We start from the raw sequence: 18,735 nt of genomic DNA, 5'->3' as shown, positions 1-18,735 counted from the left end.
CAACATTAATATATGAGGGCATGAAAGAGAATATAAAGGTACAGATTTCTTTCCCATAATGACTGCTGCAAAAGGCTGAGTGCATCCCCTTTTAGCTGTCTTTATTTTGATCTAGTTTAAAACAGGTAAAGAAGCCAAAATCTTGCCAATGAGGCTAATTCCAAGGTAGAAAACAATTAATTTGTAGATTCTTGGTATAAAAGCCAAAATAGTAGGTGCTCAGTAACTACTTCCTGAATGAATCAAGGTTACATACTTATGTACAAGACATTTAGTTTCTCCATCAACTTGAACTTATCATAAAGGAGAGAAAACGTTGCAGTAGAAAAAGGAATGTAGCCACATACTAATATTAAAAATTAGAAAAATACCCACTCTTTAAAAGGCAGTTCTCATCTTAATAGCTCCAAATAACCAAGGCAAGAAGTCTTGTTACAATTGCTATATTCCTTTCATGTTGATAAAAATCTGATTCCGTCTATAAGAAATAAAGAACACCCCCGCAAGTCTTCAAATTCAAAAGAGAACTTTCGCAGTTATTTCAATAATACATAAAATGCATGACTTTTTCTATTAAGTAGATACATCAAATATTCCTTCTTCCTTGCCCCTACTCCACCTGGGTGGATTCCCTGAGCTATCAGGCTCTGGCTTCTCCGCAAAGGTAAGTTAATGAACAACCAACGGTGTCAGCCTGCTGCAGTTTCCGCCCTGCAAACTATAAGGACCAGTGGCCCACAGTGAAGACAATAAAACACAAACAGGGGATGTGCACCACTCACCCACTCCCAGAATCTTTCCACTAATAGATGTCTTCTCTATAGAATTCCTTAAAAGTATTTCTGGAAATAATCTAGGTTAGGGTCAAGCAAGTGCAACTAAAGCCACCTTTGTCACAGCTTGCAAATTCTTCACACTTTTGTCTGGCACTGGAGAGAGACACGTCTATAAAAACTGTAGTGACAAAACTACGACATTCAGAATGTACACTTCTATTAGTATCTTTTTCCTCTGAGAATGATGAAGAACAAAATTATAAATCTCTATCATCCACCTAGGCTGAAGTACCGTTCTCTGAGGTAGGGAAAATGCTCTATTTTTATGCAAGGAGAATAGTCACAGGATGGAAGATACAGTGGTAAGCAGTTTAAAATGCACTACACGATCTCCACCTGAGAGCTTGCAAACCGCACCAATAACTGGATCATCTTAGATCGCAATAGCTATTTGGGGGACAAGGGAGCTAAAGCTACTCTTTACTTTTAACAACAACCATTCAAGAGATTTAAAGAGTGTAACAGTAAAAGCGACCATCACAACCATCGCCATAATTCCTCGCTCCCCCCAAAACCTTGAGCAATCACAAATTCCATAATCTTTGTAATCCTTGAATGCATTAATTTTTCAACCAGTCCCATAAATAATATACTTAATAACGCCCTCAAGAAGTTAAAAGAGTAAATGCATTTAAAGAAGCGGGCTCTTCATCTTTTGAAAAACTTGCAATATTAAAAGAAAATCAAAACATCAGTGTGTGACCTCTCTGTTATCAAGAAGTCTATATTATGGTCAACGGTGGAATTCGTATGACACTACTTGATGAAGTCCAGTCAGTATTAGGCTAGAGAGCCTATGTTTATGATTAAGTAATAATGACTGAAGCCGGAGGTACACAGGGCATTTCCTGGGGATTAATGACCAGCCAGAAGAGTTGATGACCCAAAGCAATGCCACAGGCCATCAACCTCCGCCAGGCATTATGCACCAGGAAATGCACTGAACCTCAACCCTGACAGTGATTTTAATACATACAGAAGGAAAAAGTTTGCTATCAGCTTTCTAGTGAGCAATACTTTGATTGCTCGGACTTCATAAGTGAAAAGCTGGCTATTAAACATGTACAAACAGAACAACTTTTTGTAGTGTTTAACTAACAGGAACTTAGAGCTAAGATCTTGTTTGAGAGCCACAAAATCATAAGCCGCATAGGGACACTCAAATCTATATTCAACTTAGGAGTTACCTGACAGTAACGCAAGAATAATAAAAGCATCAGTATACAGTTTTTTGGAACTGATTTATTTTACTCAGGTAAATAAAAGATAATGGCTGAAAGACTGCATTCCTTAGAACAAAACAAAACCAATGAAACGAAACCCTCTAATCTTTTGTGGTTCTTTACATCACAATACTATATTACACTGGTGTCAAGAAACCAGCAGACAGATGCCAGTAGACAAACTGTTTCATTGTTAACCCAAGGCCATACATGCCTTAATAAACTTTCTTAGGCTTTTAACTCTTAATTAATCCGGTGCTATTCTAAAACCAGGGCATCTCAAGGGATTTTCTGTATCAGAAGAATGTGAACATTTATTTTTGCTTTCAAAGAAAAAGCAAACCCCAAATTCTCCTCTCCATTCTTAAAACTCTTTAATGCAACCTGTCAGAAATGGACTACACACCCAAAGTACGGAAAACACATAGCCTATAGGTCTTGTGTATTTTAGAAAACTTTGGTGTTTATATTACCACTCACAGCCCCTTTCTCAGTTGGCCTTGAGGCTTGCCCATTAGCTGGTAAACGTTTGAAAGGGTAACTATGTCCAGAACTGGAATTTCCACTTTGGAAAAAGCACAGAGGAACCTGACATCTGTTCCTGGAGGGCCTGCACTATACCTTCAGATTACAAAATTCCTACTTCTGCTTGAAAACAGGCAGGTCAAAGTTGTAGAACCTCCAGTGGCTACTCCTGCCTGCAGAATAGAGCACAGTGCCCAAAGACCCCTGGTTTCTAACTCCTAGAGAAGAGTGTCCACAAAATGAATATAACTTTAATGATATGCATGAAAATATCACCCTGGGGAAAATAAGGAAAGAAGCATCTAACACTAGAGGCCCCAGTCTCGACCCAGAATTTGACACTGCTTAGAATTAAAGAATGTTAGGGTTGAAAGTTTCTCCCTCTTTGATGAGGACAGTGAAGCCCAGAGAAGTGAGGTGATTTGTCCAAGCTGACTCAGATGCTGAGTTAGCACTCTTACTCTAATTATGTACTTTGTCTCATCTGCCCCCTTGATGGTGAGCTCCAAGGGGCTAGTGGCAGACAGCCATGTTTCAGTGCCCACTGTGCTGGACACCACAGGCCCGTACTCCAAGTTGTAGCCTGACTGGAATTGCAGATATCACGTTCCCACCTGAATAATAACTTTAACAAGGGACTTTTAGTTTATGGAAATTGCAGTCCACCTGCCACTTTACATTCGACTACATGTTACAGTATAAACTGGCACTCAACTGCCTGGCTCTCCACTCCTTTTCTTAAAAAAAAACAAAACAAACAAACAAAAAAAACTACAGTTAGTGGGATTGGCACGTTTTCTTTTCAATAATTTATAACTGTTTTTCTACCTTCCAAAGTTATGGCGAATATGTAATAGAATCTTTTAAGGGTTACTTGACTCAAATATGTCTTAAGTAATCGCTTCCTTTATGTTTACAGCGTTCTCGCCCTCTTTGCTTTATAAAACTCATGCATTCAGTGAAGAGCCGCTACAAGAGTGAGCTAATCCTTTTGTTCTGCGAACTTTGAAGTTTTTCGCCTTACTGCACAGCAGTAATTTGTTAGGTAGCATGCCCCTTCTCACATCTTTTAAGGTTAGGTGTAAAGTTTCCCCAAAAGCACCAAGAGGGTTAACTTCTAAGGGTGAAACCAAATCCGATTCAGTACATTACCTACTTTTTAAAACGTACCCCCTACCCAGAGCTGCATTAGCACAAAAGTTAGTCCCGAAGTGGTACCAGAGAAACATTTCATGCATAGAGTTTGGTTTGGTTACCTGGGTGGGGGAAACAATAGCAGGTGAAACTATTGTGGGAGAATTGGTGCTTCTGTGCCCATTGGCTTCTGGAAGAAGAGGCAGGGGGTCGTGTTTCACGGAAACCACCACCACCGCATCCACAGGCTCCGAGGGGCGGATACAAAGTCTTTTGGGGGAAGAGGGGCCGCAGATTTCCCCCGACCCGAACACCGACTCGTACAGGGCGCGCTTGGGCGCAGCCTCGGATTTCACGTCGGGCCCGACCTGGCTGTCTTTGGGGAGGATGTAAGTGTTCCCCAGCGAGGGTGGCTGGGGGCGGTGGTGGTGGGAGGGATGGGTGGGGGGGTGGTGGGAGTGGTGGCGTGCCGCCCCGTTCAGAGCCTCGGAGTAGCAGCCCTGCGGGGCGGGCGAGCCCAGCTTGGTGCCGATGCCCGCGATGCTGTTGAGCGTGGCGATGGAGACGGCGCCGATGCAGTGGTTGGTGTAGGTCTTAGAGAGCTTGGCCGCCTTGGAGAGCATCTGCATCCTAGTACCTAGCAAGTTCTTGCCGATGGCTTTGTTCTCATACCAGGTCACATCACCCTCGCTGCAGTGGTCCCGGGGCCGCTGGAAGAACGCCTTGCAGAGAGGGTTGCGTTTCGACAGGTACTTGACAAAGCTGGCGTAGGGGCAGAACTCGGTGCCCGTCTCATACATGCGGGGCAAGTTCTCCTCGTCGCTGCTCTCGGCGCGCTTCTTGCTCCACGACGACGAGCGCGACTTGTGGTAGGGCCCGAGGGACTTGAAGTAGACGAACTTGCGACCGTCCTCGTCCATGGCCAGCCCAAAAGAGTCCTCCTCCAGCTCGCGCTGGTTCTCGCGGCCGCGGGTACAGAAGTACATGCACGTCTCGAACCAGACCTTGTTGAGCAGCCCGAAGGGCGTGTTGGTGCTGAAGACGCTGGAGGTGTACAGCTTGCGCAGGTCGGCGCGTGTGATGGCTTGCTTCTGCACCACCGGCCCGGCGCCCTGCTCCTCGAGCTTGCGGATGACCGCGGCCAGCGTCAGGTTGGCGCTGCGCAGCTCGGGATCCTTGGTGAGGTCGAGCGTGCGGCAGTACGGGGGCTCGTTGAGGTAGCGGTTGAGGGAGCTGCGGATGCTGATGAGCGACGACTTGCTGTAGAGCTGGCCGCTCTTGGAGCGGGCCTCGGCGTAGAAAGAGCGCAGCACGCGGCACAGCGCCCCCTTGTCCATGGTCTCGAAGTCCGGGCTCTGCGCCTTCTCGCTCAGGTACTCCCGGAAGATGCGCACGGCGTAGCGGGTGGCCAGCCGGGTGTTCTCGCTCAGCCGGGCCCGCTCGGGGCGCTGCAGCACGTCGGGGTCCAGCTCCGCGCCGTCCCCGGGCGGCCCGCCGCGGGCCCGGGGCGCTAGCAGGCGCGGCGGCGCCTCGGGTTCCAGCGCGGCGCTCTGGTCCATATTGATCATATGGACCGGCTCGGGCTCCAGCTCCTCCCCGGCCGAGTCCTCGGGCTCCAGGGGCTCGTCCCAGTCCAGCCCCATCTCCTCCTCCTCCTCCTCGTCCTCCTCCAGCCCCCCACCTCCGTCCTCCTCCTCCTCCTCGTCCCCCGTTATCTGCACCTCCTGGATCTCGTCCTCCTCCTCCTCTTCCTCCTCCTCCTCGCCCGCGCTGCAGTAGTGCGGGCGGCCGTGGCGGCGGCCGCGGCCCCCCGCGCCGCGCTCGCCCTCGCCCCGCTCCCCATTGTTCTCGGCGGCGGCGGCGGCGGCGGCGCTGGCGCTGCCGCCCGCGCTGGTGTTACAGTCCCCGCTGCCAGGCATTCTCGCCATATTGCCGTCTCTCTGCCAGTCCTCGGGCAGGGCGCATGCGCTATATTGGACCGCAGCGCTGAGAGCTTTTGTGTTTAATGACCTTCAGCTACCGGGAGGCAAAGCCGGGCTCTTAAAGGAGCCGCGCTCCAATTGTCATTCCCGAGCGCAGCTCCGGAGGGGCAGCGGCGCGCTGGGGATGGAGGGGAGGGGGGCGGGGAGGTGGGGGCAAGTTAGACGGGGAGAGATAGGGTAAAGGACGGAGGCTGACCGGACCTTCTTCCTCCCCCACCCGGCTCCCACTTCTGAGAAAACTTTGAAGGGAAAAAAAAAAAAAAAAAAAGGAAAGGGAGGGAGAGCTGTCGGTGGGGGCGAAACACTCCCAACTTACCCTCTGGCGGAGAATTGCGCGGGCCCGGGCGGGAGAGAGGGAGGGCCGGCGGGAGGGCGGGACGGTCTCGCGTCTCTAAGTAATGCCCGAGGAGCAGTGCCCCTTCCACCGCCCCCTCATTGCCCCCCGGAGCCGGGGGATCGGGGCGGCGGCTGCGCCGGGCGGGCCGCGGGTGCTGCCGCGGGAAGGCCGTGTCTGGGGCCGCCCGGAGCGGAGCAGGCAGGTTAATGAGCAGGGTGGAGGAGGCTCGGCGAGGCCCCGCACCCTCTCGGCGCCCGCGGCCAGGGCGCAGCGGGCGAGGCTTGGGAGCGGGATGGGGCTGGCGGCGGCGACGGCTCCCCCACCTACTTGCTGGCGGCGAGGCGCGGGGGCCTGGGGCCAGCCGCGCGACTCCCAGCTCCCATTCCGACTCTTGCAAAGGAGCGAAACACGCCCCACGTCAGCCTCATCCCTTTCGACTTTTCCAACAGCCACATTTAAGCTGTCATTAAAGACCTGGGGCGCTCCCCGTAGGTCTGGGGCAAGTCCGCGCCGGTCCAACCAGCCCCGGGAAGGAGCGAGGGAGAAAAGACTGGGAGGGGCTGGTGGGAGGGGAGACAAGGGAAGAGGCGCTCGGGACCCCAGGGGCCTCAGGGACCCTTCCCCGCCCGCCCAGGGCGCCGCCCTCCCTGCCCCCGGGAGAAGTGACACAACTCCCTCCGGCGAGGCGCTCCACCCGGCTGGAGCTAAAGTCTCCCTAAGGCCTGTCCGGCAGACGGAAAAAGAGAACTTGGGTCTCCGCAGCCCCCGCCGCCGCCACAATTCGGCAATTCGGATCCGGAGCGCAGTCTCCCTCAAAGTTTGCCAACCGCCATTCGTGCGCCCTCCGGGCTGCGCTGCCTCAGGCGTGCGGGGGCGGGCACCTCAGAAACTGGAAAAGCAGCCGAAGAGCTCGCCGGGTCCCGCTTTCCCATAGGAGACACTGTCCCACTTCCAGCCAAACGCCCGCCCCCGGCGCGCCCAGACTCCGGGCGCGTTCTTGCGTCGCTGCTTCCAGCTCTCCCGGCCCAGGGGCAGCGTCCGGGAGCCGTCCGGGACCTCGGCTGTTCTCTTAGGAGGCACAGCCCAGGCCACCTTCGGAGCTCGCGCTGCATCCTAACTTTCACCTCCTCCCGCAGCCCGCGTGTCCCCTGGCGCGCCGGCCAGCTGCGAGTCCCTGGGGTGAGGGGACCCGAGGGAGTCAGGTCCCCAGCAGCGCGCGAAGGTGTCAAGCGGTTCTCCTGAGAGGCGGCCTCGCCCGCTCCTCGGGTGCGTCCTCGAATTTGCCTCCAAGTCCGAATTCTCACAATTAGGCTGTGAGAGTTATGTCAACTGCCTGTTCCCCGCTTCCCCGGGCCTCTTGCTTTGCTCTCAAGGGGTTTATCATTTTACGCATCAATTGAAACCCATCCATCAATCTGTAATTTTTTTTTAAGGAAAAAAGAATGAAAGACCAGGTCTCAGGGTCGCGTGGGCTTCTGAGTGGGAGTTGACGATGTCTTTTTCTGCAGCTATCGCTGCTGGTCCTCCGTGTGCCTCCCTGGCCCTGGACGCTACCTGAGCGTTGGGGAAACCGCGCCAGGTGTGAAACAAGTTAGAGCAAGTCCCTGCCTCGCGGGCCGCCTCCGGCTCCACGGCGAAACGCGCGCGCGCGCACACACACACACACACACACTAACTGTGTGTGTCTCTCTCTCTCTCTCTCTCTCTCTCTCTCTCTCTCGTCTCTCGTCTCTCTCATCCACCCTGCTCTCCGCCGAGAACCGTCCGGGAATCTTCCCCGAGGTGCGGCTGGAGAGGTGGCCGGCTTTGTTCACAATGCGCTACCCTTCCCACCCGCCCTGGACACGTGCAGAAAGGCGTGTTCGTTTCTCCGAGGCTGCAGTGGGCAGCTAAGTTAATTGCACACTCGGACCCGCACAGACTAGCTGGCACACACTAGTCACACACGGCTACCTCCATAGGGCTGGCCCTTTGTCCTGGGATGCTCCCAGATTTTCGAGCCGCGGTGCGGAGAACTCAGGTGGGCGCCGGGCAAGCTACCTACCCAGGGCTGTTACCCCACGGCCCTCGCCCTAAGCGCAGGGACCTGGGGGTCGCGCTGGCTTGGGGCTGCGCTCCCGGCTCGGCCAGGGGCCCAGGCCCACGCTCCAACCTGGGAGCAGAGCCGCTCCCCAGGTCTCCCCACCTCGGCCGGCGGCGGGGTCCACCCCCTTCCCACCAACTCCCCTCCCTACTGGGCGAGCTGCTTTGAATTGCTCGCAGTTTGCCGGAGGCGGTGTGCTGGGTAGGACGCTCCGGGAAACAAAGCAACCCAAAACAGCTCCCTGTTGACGTCAACTTATTTCCAGAAAAGAAAATAGTTTTGTGCTCCCAGGACAAAATACCCCCCAGGGCAGGTCTCTACTGGCAAAAGCCAGAAGAAGGAGATGAGGAATAGCAGAACCGAAAAAAACCTCAAGCACAAATAACTTTTATACGGACTTGGAAAAGCAGCAGTTTCGGGTGCTGCTTGGACAGTTTGCAAACAACGGGCAAGACCCGAGCTTAAATTTGATACGAAGAACGCACCTTGGAAAGTATGCCTTGGCCTGATTATCGGATGACTGTGGATCTGCTTCGTTGCACCAGCTCCGGAAGAGCTACCAAGATGATTTGCCCGTAGGATACTTCATTAAATACTGGAAAAGACCTCTTTGGGCTATTATCTATAGGAGTTACTGGGAAGAACACCCAGAAAAACAGATATATACCTTGCTTCCCCTTGCAAAAAAAAAAAAAAGAAAGAAAAGAAAATTGCTTAATTTTTAAAACCCAATAACACAAAATTACAGTGGAGTTCATAAAGTAGTTCAATTCCAAGTTTAATAAATGATCCCTTAAAAACATCCTGTGGTTCCATACACTCGATTCCAAATTGAAAGAATCAAAAAAGCTTTCTTCTTATTTCTGTAGAGGCAATATTGGTTGTCGTTCTAACAGCCAGCATCCGATTCCTCTACTTGACCTCTCCATATCATCAAATCCATTCAGCATACCACCTTGACAACCAAAGTTGCCCGGTCACCCCTTTGAAAGGATGCTTTTCTTGTGCAGGATACATGACTTCTTTATAATCCCAGTACTACAGGGAACATTTATTGCAATTATTTAACTGTCAGAACTCTGTAAACTATGGTTAGATGTTTACAACTTTAACAAGATTCTCCACCTTTTGCAGGGTGTGGGTGTCTCTTTGTATATTTGTGCTTTTCCACTTCTCTGAATACTTGAAAATAGTGACATGGTTATTTTGGGATGAAAAACTCCAAATGTTTCCCCCTCGATTCATAACCCAACTACTTCTATTTCAGGCCCACATTTTATGAAAGGTTATACTATACAGAAACTTATTCAGCTCTTCCTGCTTTTCGCTTCTAGTCTTCTGAGTATCATCTGTTAATATACTTGATATAGTTGCTTTTTATCTGCCTGTTTCCTCTCTACTAAAGCAAGGCACACCCTTGTGATTTCAGTCTGGTGCCTGGGGACATGGTGAGCACTCGTCATTTATAATGAATGAATGAAGGGAATCTGTGTTTGGTTAAATCCTACATTTAGCAGGGAAGTTTTTGTGAAAAATTAAAAACAACATGAATCTGAAGCTCTATATTAAAAATGAGGACAAATAGTAACTATAAGGCAACATTATTGTTTGCAAGTTAAAATGAATTTAATGGCTGCTTTAGATGAATATTTCCTTATTATTCCCTTTTTAGTGGAACATACTTTAGAAAGTTATTGCAGAAGTAGGGTGAGGGACCTTTTCTCTCAGCAGAGTTAATGTTGGCCCTTCTGAAGGCAGATCTGGGGAATGGCAGTGTCTCTATTAAGAGAGGTGGGCTGGGGAGGATTAAAATTGTTAAATTTGAGAAATTCTGTGGGCTCTTGAGAGCAGAAGCCGGAAAAAGCATTTAGTTCATCACTTTAAAGACACAAATCAAAAGAGAAAGCCATACTCTCTTGATGTAATTACTAAGATTCATAAAGGGCTTTCAAAGCTAAATATGAATTCAGAAATTCACATTGAAACTATTTTGGCATATCTTGGTTTTAGAGTTTTCCTTTTTTTTTTTTTTTTTTTTTTTTTTTTTTTTTTTGAGGCAGGGTCTCACTCTTTCACCCAGGCTGGAGTGCAGTGACATGATTATGGCTCACTGCAGCCTCAACCCCCTAGGCTCAAGTGATCCTCCCATCTCATCTTCCCAAGTAGTTAGGACTACAGGCTCACTCCACCAAGCCTTCCTAATTTTTGTATTTTTTGTAGAGATGAGGTTTCCCCATGTTGCCCAAGCTGGTCTTGAGCTCCTGGACTCAAGTGAGCCACCACCCCTGTCACAGAGTTTTGTTATTAATTCTGTTGAATTCAGCTGAAGATCATCTTGAGTAATGTTTTTTGAACTCAGATGAAAATTGAAGCCATGTAATCTAAGTCGACAAAGTGGAAGAAAAGAAAAATAACTCCACAACAGCAGAAATGTCTTATTTATTCCTGAATTTCCAGTTTATTTCCAATTCAGTTTTTTGGTATATTTTAGCAGGCTGACTGGCACATGATAGATAGTCAACAAATATACACACATTTACATGAGGGGAGAAAGCTAACTTCAACAAAAGGTTATATACCAGAGTGGTGAAAAGCTCTCTCTGAAGCCAGTCTACCTGGCTTTGCCTCACCAGCCACCCTTTTCTATGGCTCAGTCCTGCCATTAATCTGGGTGATAATGATAACAGTCCCTACCTCTTGGGATTGTTTTGAGAATTAAATAAGTTGATATGCACAAAGCACTTAATACATTGTCTGGAACATTTATACACATTCAACCATTACTTCTTTTTTTTTTTTTTTTTTTTTTTGAGACGGATTTTTTCTTTTTTTGCTGGAGTGCAATGGCGCGATCTCGGCTCACCGCAACCTCCGCCTCCTGGGTTCAGGCAATTCTCCTGCCTCCTGAGTAGCTGGGATTATAGGCACGCGCCACCATGCCCAGCTAATTTTTTGTATTTTTAGTAGAGACAGGGTTTCACCATGTTTACCAGGATGGTCTCGATCTCTTGACCTCGTGATCCACCCGCCTCGGCCTCCCAAAGTGCTGGGATTACAGGCTTGAGCCACCGCGCCCGGCCCAACCATTACTTCTTATTTATTAAGGCTCTGTTGTTCCTCGATAACAAACAAACAAACAAACAAAAAAAAAAACTAAGGCCAGAGAGGGTTAAAAAAAAAAAAAGTTAAGACATTTGCCCAGGGTATCCCAGACCTGATCAGGGCAGGCAAGTCTAGTTTCACAGGCCATGCTTGAGCTACTTGACCATATTGGGCCTCTAGAAACCAAAGAATGAAGAGAGAAAGACAGAGAGAAATAAAAGAAAAGAAAAAAGAAGAGAAAAGAAAAGAAATGGAAGAAAGCGAAGAAAAGGAAGAATGAAAGAGGAAGGAAAGAATCTTCAGGGGAACATTTCAGAAAGAAAAAGAAGGAAGGAAAGAATGAATGAATCATCAAGAGAACAATTCAGAAAGAAAGAGAAGGAAGGAAAGAAAGAAAGAAAAGAGAGAAAGAAAGAATCTTCGAGGAAACCATTCCCTACCATTAAAAAATGCATGTGTAATTGGATTTGGGAAACTTGGAAAGGCAGACTAGTATTTTGCCAAGGCCATGGACTGTGACACAACATATAAATGGACTGACAGACAGTGTCACCTTTGTCAATTGGCCACCTAAACACTGGTACACTTTTTCTTGGCTATTGGAAGTAGGGACTCATCCGTGTCTTAGAAGAAATGGCAGTGAAGAATTTAGAGACAAAAAGAACGCCCACAGATTCAACCAGACTAGAAAGAGGTGCTTTCTATTGAAATCCTGGGCTATTCTAAATCTCCTGGGGCAAAGAGGGTATTCCCTATTTTTTTCTTCAACGCTTTGTCAAAAAACAGGTCAGAGTAAACTTAATGCAGTAACTGACAGGAATAGAATATTTAGTTCTTAATTGCCACCTGGTAACAATTCTGGGTCTTTCCACCCAATAATCACTTACTTGTTTCCTAGGCTATTTGTAAAACAAATAATGTACGAGAGGAATGTAGTTTTCCATAAGTAAATTGGTTTTTTGTGGAGCCTACAAGTGTACCATTTCTCATTGTTATAATATTCTGATCATGAAACTTCACTTGGTTAATAAAGAAGTCAAATGTAAAGGTTGTTAAAATTAAATGAAACCTAAAATTAAGAATGATAGTCATGTCTTTCTCTATCTTCTAGTTGTATACCTGTAAAAAGTATTAAAAGTGGACATTGGTCCTGTTATTAAATAAAAGTTTATTTCAATGTAATTGGAATACTAATTATGGTAGAAAAGGAGATAAAGGTATGTGATAATATATCATGTAGCAAATATGTATTTTTTAAATAATGGAAGAACTGCTTACAATGGTCTCACAATCTAAAGTATTCCTGAAATGATTTGCTGTTATTTTAAATAAAGTAGCCTATTAAATTAGTAAAAGCAAAACAAATAACAAAAACTTAAACACTTTCTACCCAAATATTGGTATGAAAATGTTACCCTCATCTTCTTCTACTGTCAATATCAATTAAAATAGCCTGTTACAGGAGAATAGCTTGAACCCAGAGAGTGAAGTTTGCAGTGAGCTGAGATTGCACCACTGCACTCCAGCCTGGGCAACAAGAGTGAAACTCCATCTCAAAAATTTAAATAAATAAGTAAATAAAGTAGCCTTTTAAGAATGCAGTTATTAGACAACCTCTTCAAAAGCCATGAAAATGTCTATATTCTTTGACCCACAAATTGATTCTAGAAGTTCATCTTCTTAGGAAATATCCTGTTTTATTTGTATTTTGGTAAAGTTTGGTTTATTGCATCTAGGCCACTTGGACAAATGAATTTTGTGGTATATGTCACAAAATATGCTCTAGAACTACATTTCAGAATGTCTTAGAGACCTCTCTTTGTTCACAGAAGTTTAGAGAATAAGTATTTGTTGAATGGAGGAAGAAAGAAGTCCAGTTAGGGTAAAATCATATCTTCTCAGTATCAGTTACCATTTGATGAATATTGATAATGATAGTGAAGATAAATGATATGTACTCAAAGGGCAAAACAAGATAAATCTTAAAGCTTGTATTTCAGTATCTTCATGACATTGAGAAAGTTTAAGGACCAAATTTTGAAGCTCTAGATATCAGAAATTGGTATCTGGGTGTATTGGGGCAATTCACAGGATGTGCGGAGGAGTGCCTCTGTACCTGCCCCGTGGCTGTGTTTCTAAATGAACTAAAAAAGAAAAAAAAATCCCCTTTTAAATACCCAGAAGCACTAACCCACATTTTGAACTAATTGACTTACTTTTTCTTAGGAAAGCTTAATTTAACTGACAGGGGCACATGGGTTTATCTGAATATTTAAAGAAGCCCTGGGATGGGTTTGTTCTATTTCTTTAATTTGATGCTGGAGATTCAGGCTTTGCACCTGATGGAAGGAGACTGCCTTGGAGAGGGGCAGAGAAGCAGGAAACATTGTGACCTGGTCGCTCGATTTTGTGACCTAAGTTTGCAGAGCCAGGGCATGATTGCTCCCAGGGGAAGACTCACCATTCTTCATGTTTAGTCTTCCCACAGCCTGTTCCTGGATTAGGATACTCCAGGGGTCACATGGTGTCGTTACTTCCAATGAAACAAACTCCCCTGACATTGATTGCATCTGCTTGTTTTATAGTCTTTCTCTATAGCCCATTCCCTTAAACTAAAAAGCACAAAACAAAAATGTGGTTTATCATTCTTTTCTGATATGAAAGCAGTGTATTCACTGGCAAAGATTTGAGAAGTCCAGAAATCTGGAAACATATATGCATCATGTTTCTTTCTTGCTAAGGTTTAATGAATGCTTGCTGTGGGCCTAGGCTTTTACATTAACACTCTCAATTCCTTCTTCTATGTGAGGGTTGTTCCTATTCCTATTTCACATGCATAGAAGCCCAGAAAGCTTCAATAACTTGCCCAATCTCACAGAGCTAGTGAGGCCAGACTCTAGGTTACACACATTTTCTGAACAACTCACCAGACCAGGACCTTTCATTTCTTTTTCCAATTCCCAGAGACAACCACCCAAAGACATCTGGGTATATTTCCATGAATTCAATCACATGCCATTTACCATTTAAGTACTACATACAGTATTTGAAAGTCTGTAATTCAAAATATGTAATCAGTGGATTTTTGGCAAACTCTGCCAAGCACCTGCTAAGAGGCAGGAAGGAAAGAAGATTCTCTCCAGGAACTCCCTGACTCCAAGGAGGGGCAAATTTTCAATAAGTCTAAAATGGTCAATAGTGTTTCTTCTGTCAGTAGTGTTTCTTCTGTCTTTCTCATGGTTATCTTAGTGCAATCTGGTGTAGAAAACACATAAACTTATCCCTTATCCAACTCTGGGAAGTTAGTTGAACTGTCAGGGTTTGAAGATGAATTCCACTCCAGGTCTTTTTTTGCCATTCACATAGTGATACATACATAATACAGCTTTTAAATCAATGATCACTGAAATGCCCAGGAAAGTGTTTGCTGTGGTTACTGTCCCCAGTTCTGTGACACTTTGGATATTGTAAGTGCTTTTTAGACTTTAGCACCATGCTTTAGTGATCCACATGCTTTCTAAATTCACTACTAACTTTGCTTTCCTAGAATTGTTAGTTTTTAGATTTAGAGCCAGAAACAGAGATATATTAACTTTAGAGGGCATCCGAATAAGCTGAATTACCTGGAGAACTTGCTTAAAATATGCAGATTCATGGGTGCCAACTTCAGAGATTCTGATTTAGTAGCTCTTGGGTATGGCCCAGTGAGTGTATATTTGTAACACACAGCTCAAACAATTCTAATATTAATGTGAACACACTTCCAGAAACACTGCCTCAAAGTTCATATATTAAGCAATAAAATAATTTCCTCTCTAGTAATCATTCTGGGGCTACAAATTCACTTAAAAATTGAATGCAAGTTGTGAAACCTCTTCAGAAGATGCACACACACACACACACACACACACCCCAATTTTGCCTACCATTTCAGCAGAGATTGTAGTCAAGCCTGCATTCCTGAAGCTCTGCTGCTACCTGGTCTCCAACATCACTTTAATACATATCCTCCCCTGGTCAAAGCATCATCATGGCTCCTTTCTTACTTCAGTTTCAAGTCCAAACTTCCAATAGTCTTGCCACTGTCTAATTTCTTGACATTCTGTGATTCATCTCCCTAATATGAGTCCAGCTCTCTGTTGGGGAAGACTGCAGAGAGTTCTGGAGAGCTCAGATGCCGGGAAGACATTTGGCTGGGAGTCCCCAGGACAGTGACTGTGGAACTTGAGTGTGTTTCCAAATCACCCAGAAGGCTTTTGAAGCACAGTGCCTACATTTCTCAAAAGAAGACATACAAATGGCAAACAGGCACATGAAAATGTGTTCAACATCATTGATCATCAGAGAAATGCAAACCAAAACTACAATGAGATACCATCTCACCCCAGTTAAAATGGCTTACATCCAAAAGACAGGCATTAACAAATGCTGGCAAGAATGTGGAGGAAAGGGAACACTTGTACGCTGTTGGTGGGAATGTAAATTAGTACAACCACCATGGAGACTAGTTTGGAGGTTCCTCAAAAAACTAAAAATAGAGCTTCCATACAATCCAGCCATCCCACTGCTGGGTATATACCCAAAAGATAGGAAATCAGTATACAGAAGACATATCTGTACTCCCAAGTTTGTTGCAGCACTGTTGACAATAGCCAAGATTTGGAAGCAACCTGTGTCCATCAACAGATAAATGGATCAAGAAAATGTGGTGTATTTACACAATGGAGTACTATTTAGCCATAGAAAAGAATGAGATCCTGTCATTTGCAACAACATGGATGGAACTGGAGGGCATTATGTTAAGTGAAAGAAGCCAAGCACAGAAAGGTAAATATCCCATGTTCTCACGGAGACAGAGAATAGAAGAATGGTCACCAGAGGCTGGGAAGGGTAGTGGGGTGGTTGGGGGAGTGGTGGGAGGATTAATGGGTAGAAAAAAATTAGAATGAATAAGACCTGCTATTTGATAGCACAACAGGGGGACTATAGTTAATAATAACTTAACTGTACATTTTAAAATAACTAAAAGAGTATAATTGGATTGTTTGTAATACAAAGGATAAATGCTTGAGGGGATGGATACCCAATTTTCCATGATACGATTATTATGCATTGCATGCCTTACCAGAATATCTCATGTACCCCCAAAATACACACACCTACTATGTACCCACAAGAAAGAAAAGAAGAGAAGAGAGAAGAAAAGGAGTGCTGGGTTCACCCCCAGAGTGTCTGATTAGGCCAGTCTGGGTTGAAGCTGAGGATGTGCATGCTTTCAGGTGATGATGATGCTGCTGGTTCCCGGACCCCACTGTAAGAACCACTGGCCTAGAAGAGGCAGATACACATCCCCAGAGGGAAGAGTCAGCATGGCAAAGGAGGAATGGAGGGGCTAGGGATCACGAGTGTGGAGCCTGGTGAGCCTCTCTGGGTCCATTCAGGTGGGCTGGGGGGTCAGAATCTTTTTTGTGGCTCCCATAAAGGGAGGAGGGCTTTTAAATGGCCTGAAGCAGAGTGGGCTCAACCCTAAAATATCAACTTCCTTTCCAATGGGGAAATTCCTCCTCTCTCTTCCACTGATCTAAATTGTTTTGATTCTTTAAGGCCCAGCTCCGAATCCTATGTCTCTAGGAAGGCCGAAACAGTGACCTTCTGCTGCAGGATGCGATGGCCATGCCCTTTTGCCAGCGCCCTTCACTGGAGCACTCTCCCTTTGGTTGCAAGCTCTCAGGGCTGCCTTTGGATTTCTTCCTTCTACTCTCGCTCCTTGGGGTTCCTTCTCTTTGGGAGGCTTCACATTGCACGTGATTCTCAACATTGGCTATAACTTAGAATTACAGGGGAGCTTTTAAAAATTTAAACACTGCAGAATAATTTAAGAAACAAATGTTAGCCCTTGCCACCTTCCCCCCACCAGAAAAAAAAAAAAAAAAAAAAAAAAAAAACAGATAAAATGTGGCAACCTTTTTTTAAGTGTTTAAGGTAGGTCACATGGGTGTTCATTCTCTCTACTTTTGTGTATGACATTCTCACAACAAAAAATATGTATCCATGCCAGATCCCACCCCAGATTTGTTAAAATAAAAGCTACTGCAGCCACTGTGAGCCCTCCCCGCAAAGTTCCTTGTATATGCTTTGGTATTCTGTTATTAAATTACTTCTCTTTAATCCTTCATCAGGCCTCTCCTAGACTGCAGTGGTTCTTGCCATTGGCTGCATGTTAATATCACCTGGAGAACTTGCAAAAAATACTGATACCCAGATCATTTTCCAAAAGAACCACATCGAATAGGTCTGGGAAGTGGCCTGGGCATGGGGAACTTTTCAAAGTCCTGCAGCCTATTGTAATGTGCAACTAAGATTGGGACCCACTGCCCTTAGACTGACACCCATTCACACATGTCTATTCAGGGGTCCTCAATATCAGGTCTGGCAGGGGGTGGGAAACAGTGTGTTCTGGTTGTCTGCGAACCTGCAGAAATTATATTCAAAATGTTCTGTAGGTGTACATCTGTATATTTTTCTAGAATTAAATCCATGGCTTTCAACAGAATCTTAAAGGAGTCTGTGACACAAAATAGTTTAAGAAACATCCACGTGGGTGTAGAGCAATAATCATACGCATCCTCTATTGTTGCTAGAAGGGCAAATGGTACAGTCTTTTTAGAGGACATTTTGGCATAGCTATCAGTGGTAAAATGCACATCCCTTTCAACCCAGTAATTCATTTCTAGAAATGGGCTGCACACAAAGATATATGTACAAGGGTGCTCTTGAAGCATTATTTGTAATAAAGAAGCATTGGATACAACCTCCCTTCAGAGGCAGATGGTGAATAAATAAATTATGTCTCATCTATTCCACAGAACACTATTTATAGATAGAAAGAATAATGTATGTTTGTAGGTGCTGAGTGCAATGGTCTCCAAAACATTTTATCAAGCAAGTAAAGAACATTAATGAAAAGTAGAAGCCCACTTGCTGAAAAAAAACAAAAAACCCTGACCTAAAATGATATATACATATTTAACAAACGTAACTGCAGTGGAGAAAAAAGAAAACACATAAAATCATTTACAGTGGTGACTTTGGGAGAATAGAGTGACACTGAAGGACTTTAACTTTTTTTTTTTTTGAGACAGAGTCTTGCTCTGTCACCCAGAGATCTTGGCTCACTGCAACCTTCGCCTCCCGGGTTCAAGCGATTCTTCTGCCTCAGCCTCCTGAGTATCTTGAATTACAGGAATGCACCATCATGCCCGGCTAATTTTTTGTACTTTTAGTAGAGATGGGGTTTCACCATGTTAGCCAGGATGGTCTTGATCTCCTGACCTCGTGATCCACCCACCTCGGCCTCCCAAAGTGCTAGGATTACAGGCATGAGCCACCACGCCCAGCCCGGGACTTTAACTTCTTATACTCCATACTTTGGTATTGTCTGAATTTTGCACCATGAGTATGTGTCCCATTATTGCTTATTTAATAGGAAGTGGGTCCATGTGCTGTCACCTCT

The 18,735-nt window shown here is 45.7% G+C and overlaps 1 protein-coding gene across 3 annotated transcripts in view; it reads right to left on the bottom strand.

The window, feature by feature from the left end:
- Nucleotides 1–18,735, bottom strand: part of KCTD1 (potassium channel tetramerization domain containing 1) — a 215,683-nt gene that overhangs the window by 101,226 nt on the left and 95,722 nt on the right. Inside the window, exon 1 of one of the 3 annotated variants that reach the window (XM_017498176.2) lies at nt 6,017–6,965. The exons of 1 other annotated variant lie outside the window; for it this stretch is intronic. Coding sequence is in view for 1 of the 2 variants with exons in the window: in XM_017498162.2 (XP_017353651.1) it covers nt 3,841–5,646 (1,806 nt within the window). In the remaining variant the exon portion in view is untranslated. Of the gene's footprint in view, nt 1–3,840; nt 5,987–6,016; nt 6,966–18,735 lie in introns of those variants that run through there. One more of the 3 variants, XM_017498162.2, reaches the window with a different exon arrangement.

This window comes from Cebus imitator, unplaced genomic scaffold (genome assembly GCF_001604975.1).
Source record: "Cebus imitator isolate Cc_AM_T3 unplaced genomic scaffold, Cebus_imitator-1.0 Scaffold12, whole genome shotgun sequence".
In the NCBI taxonomy this organism is placed as follows: domain Eukaryota; kingdom Metazoa; phylum Chordata; class Mammalia; order Primates; family Cebidae; genus Cebus; species Cebus imitator.
This window is presented reverse-complemented; position numbering and strand designations above follow the sequence as displayed.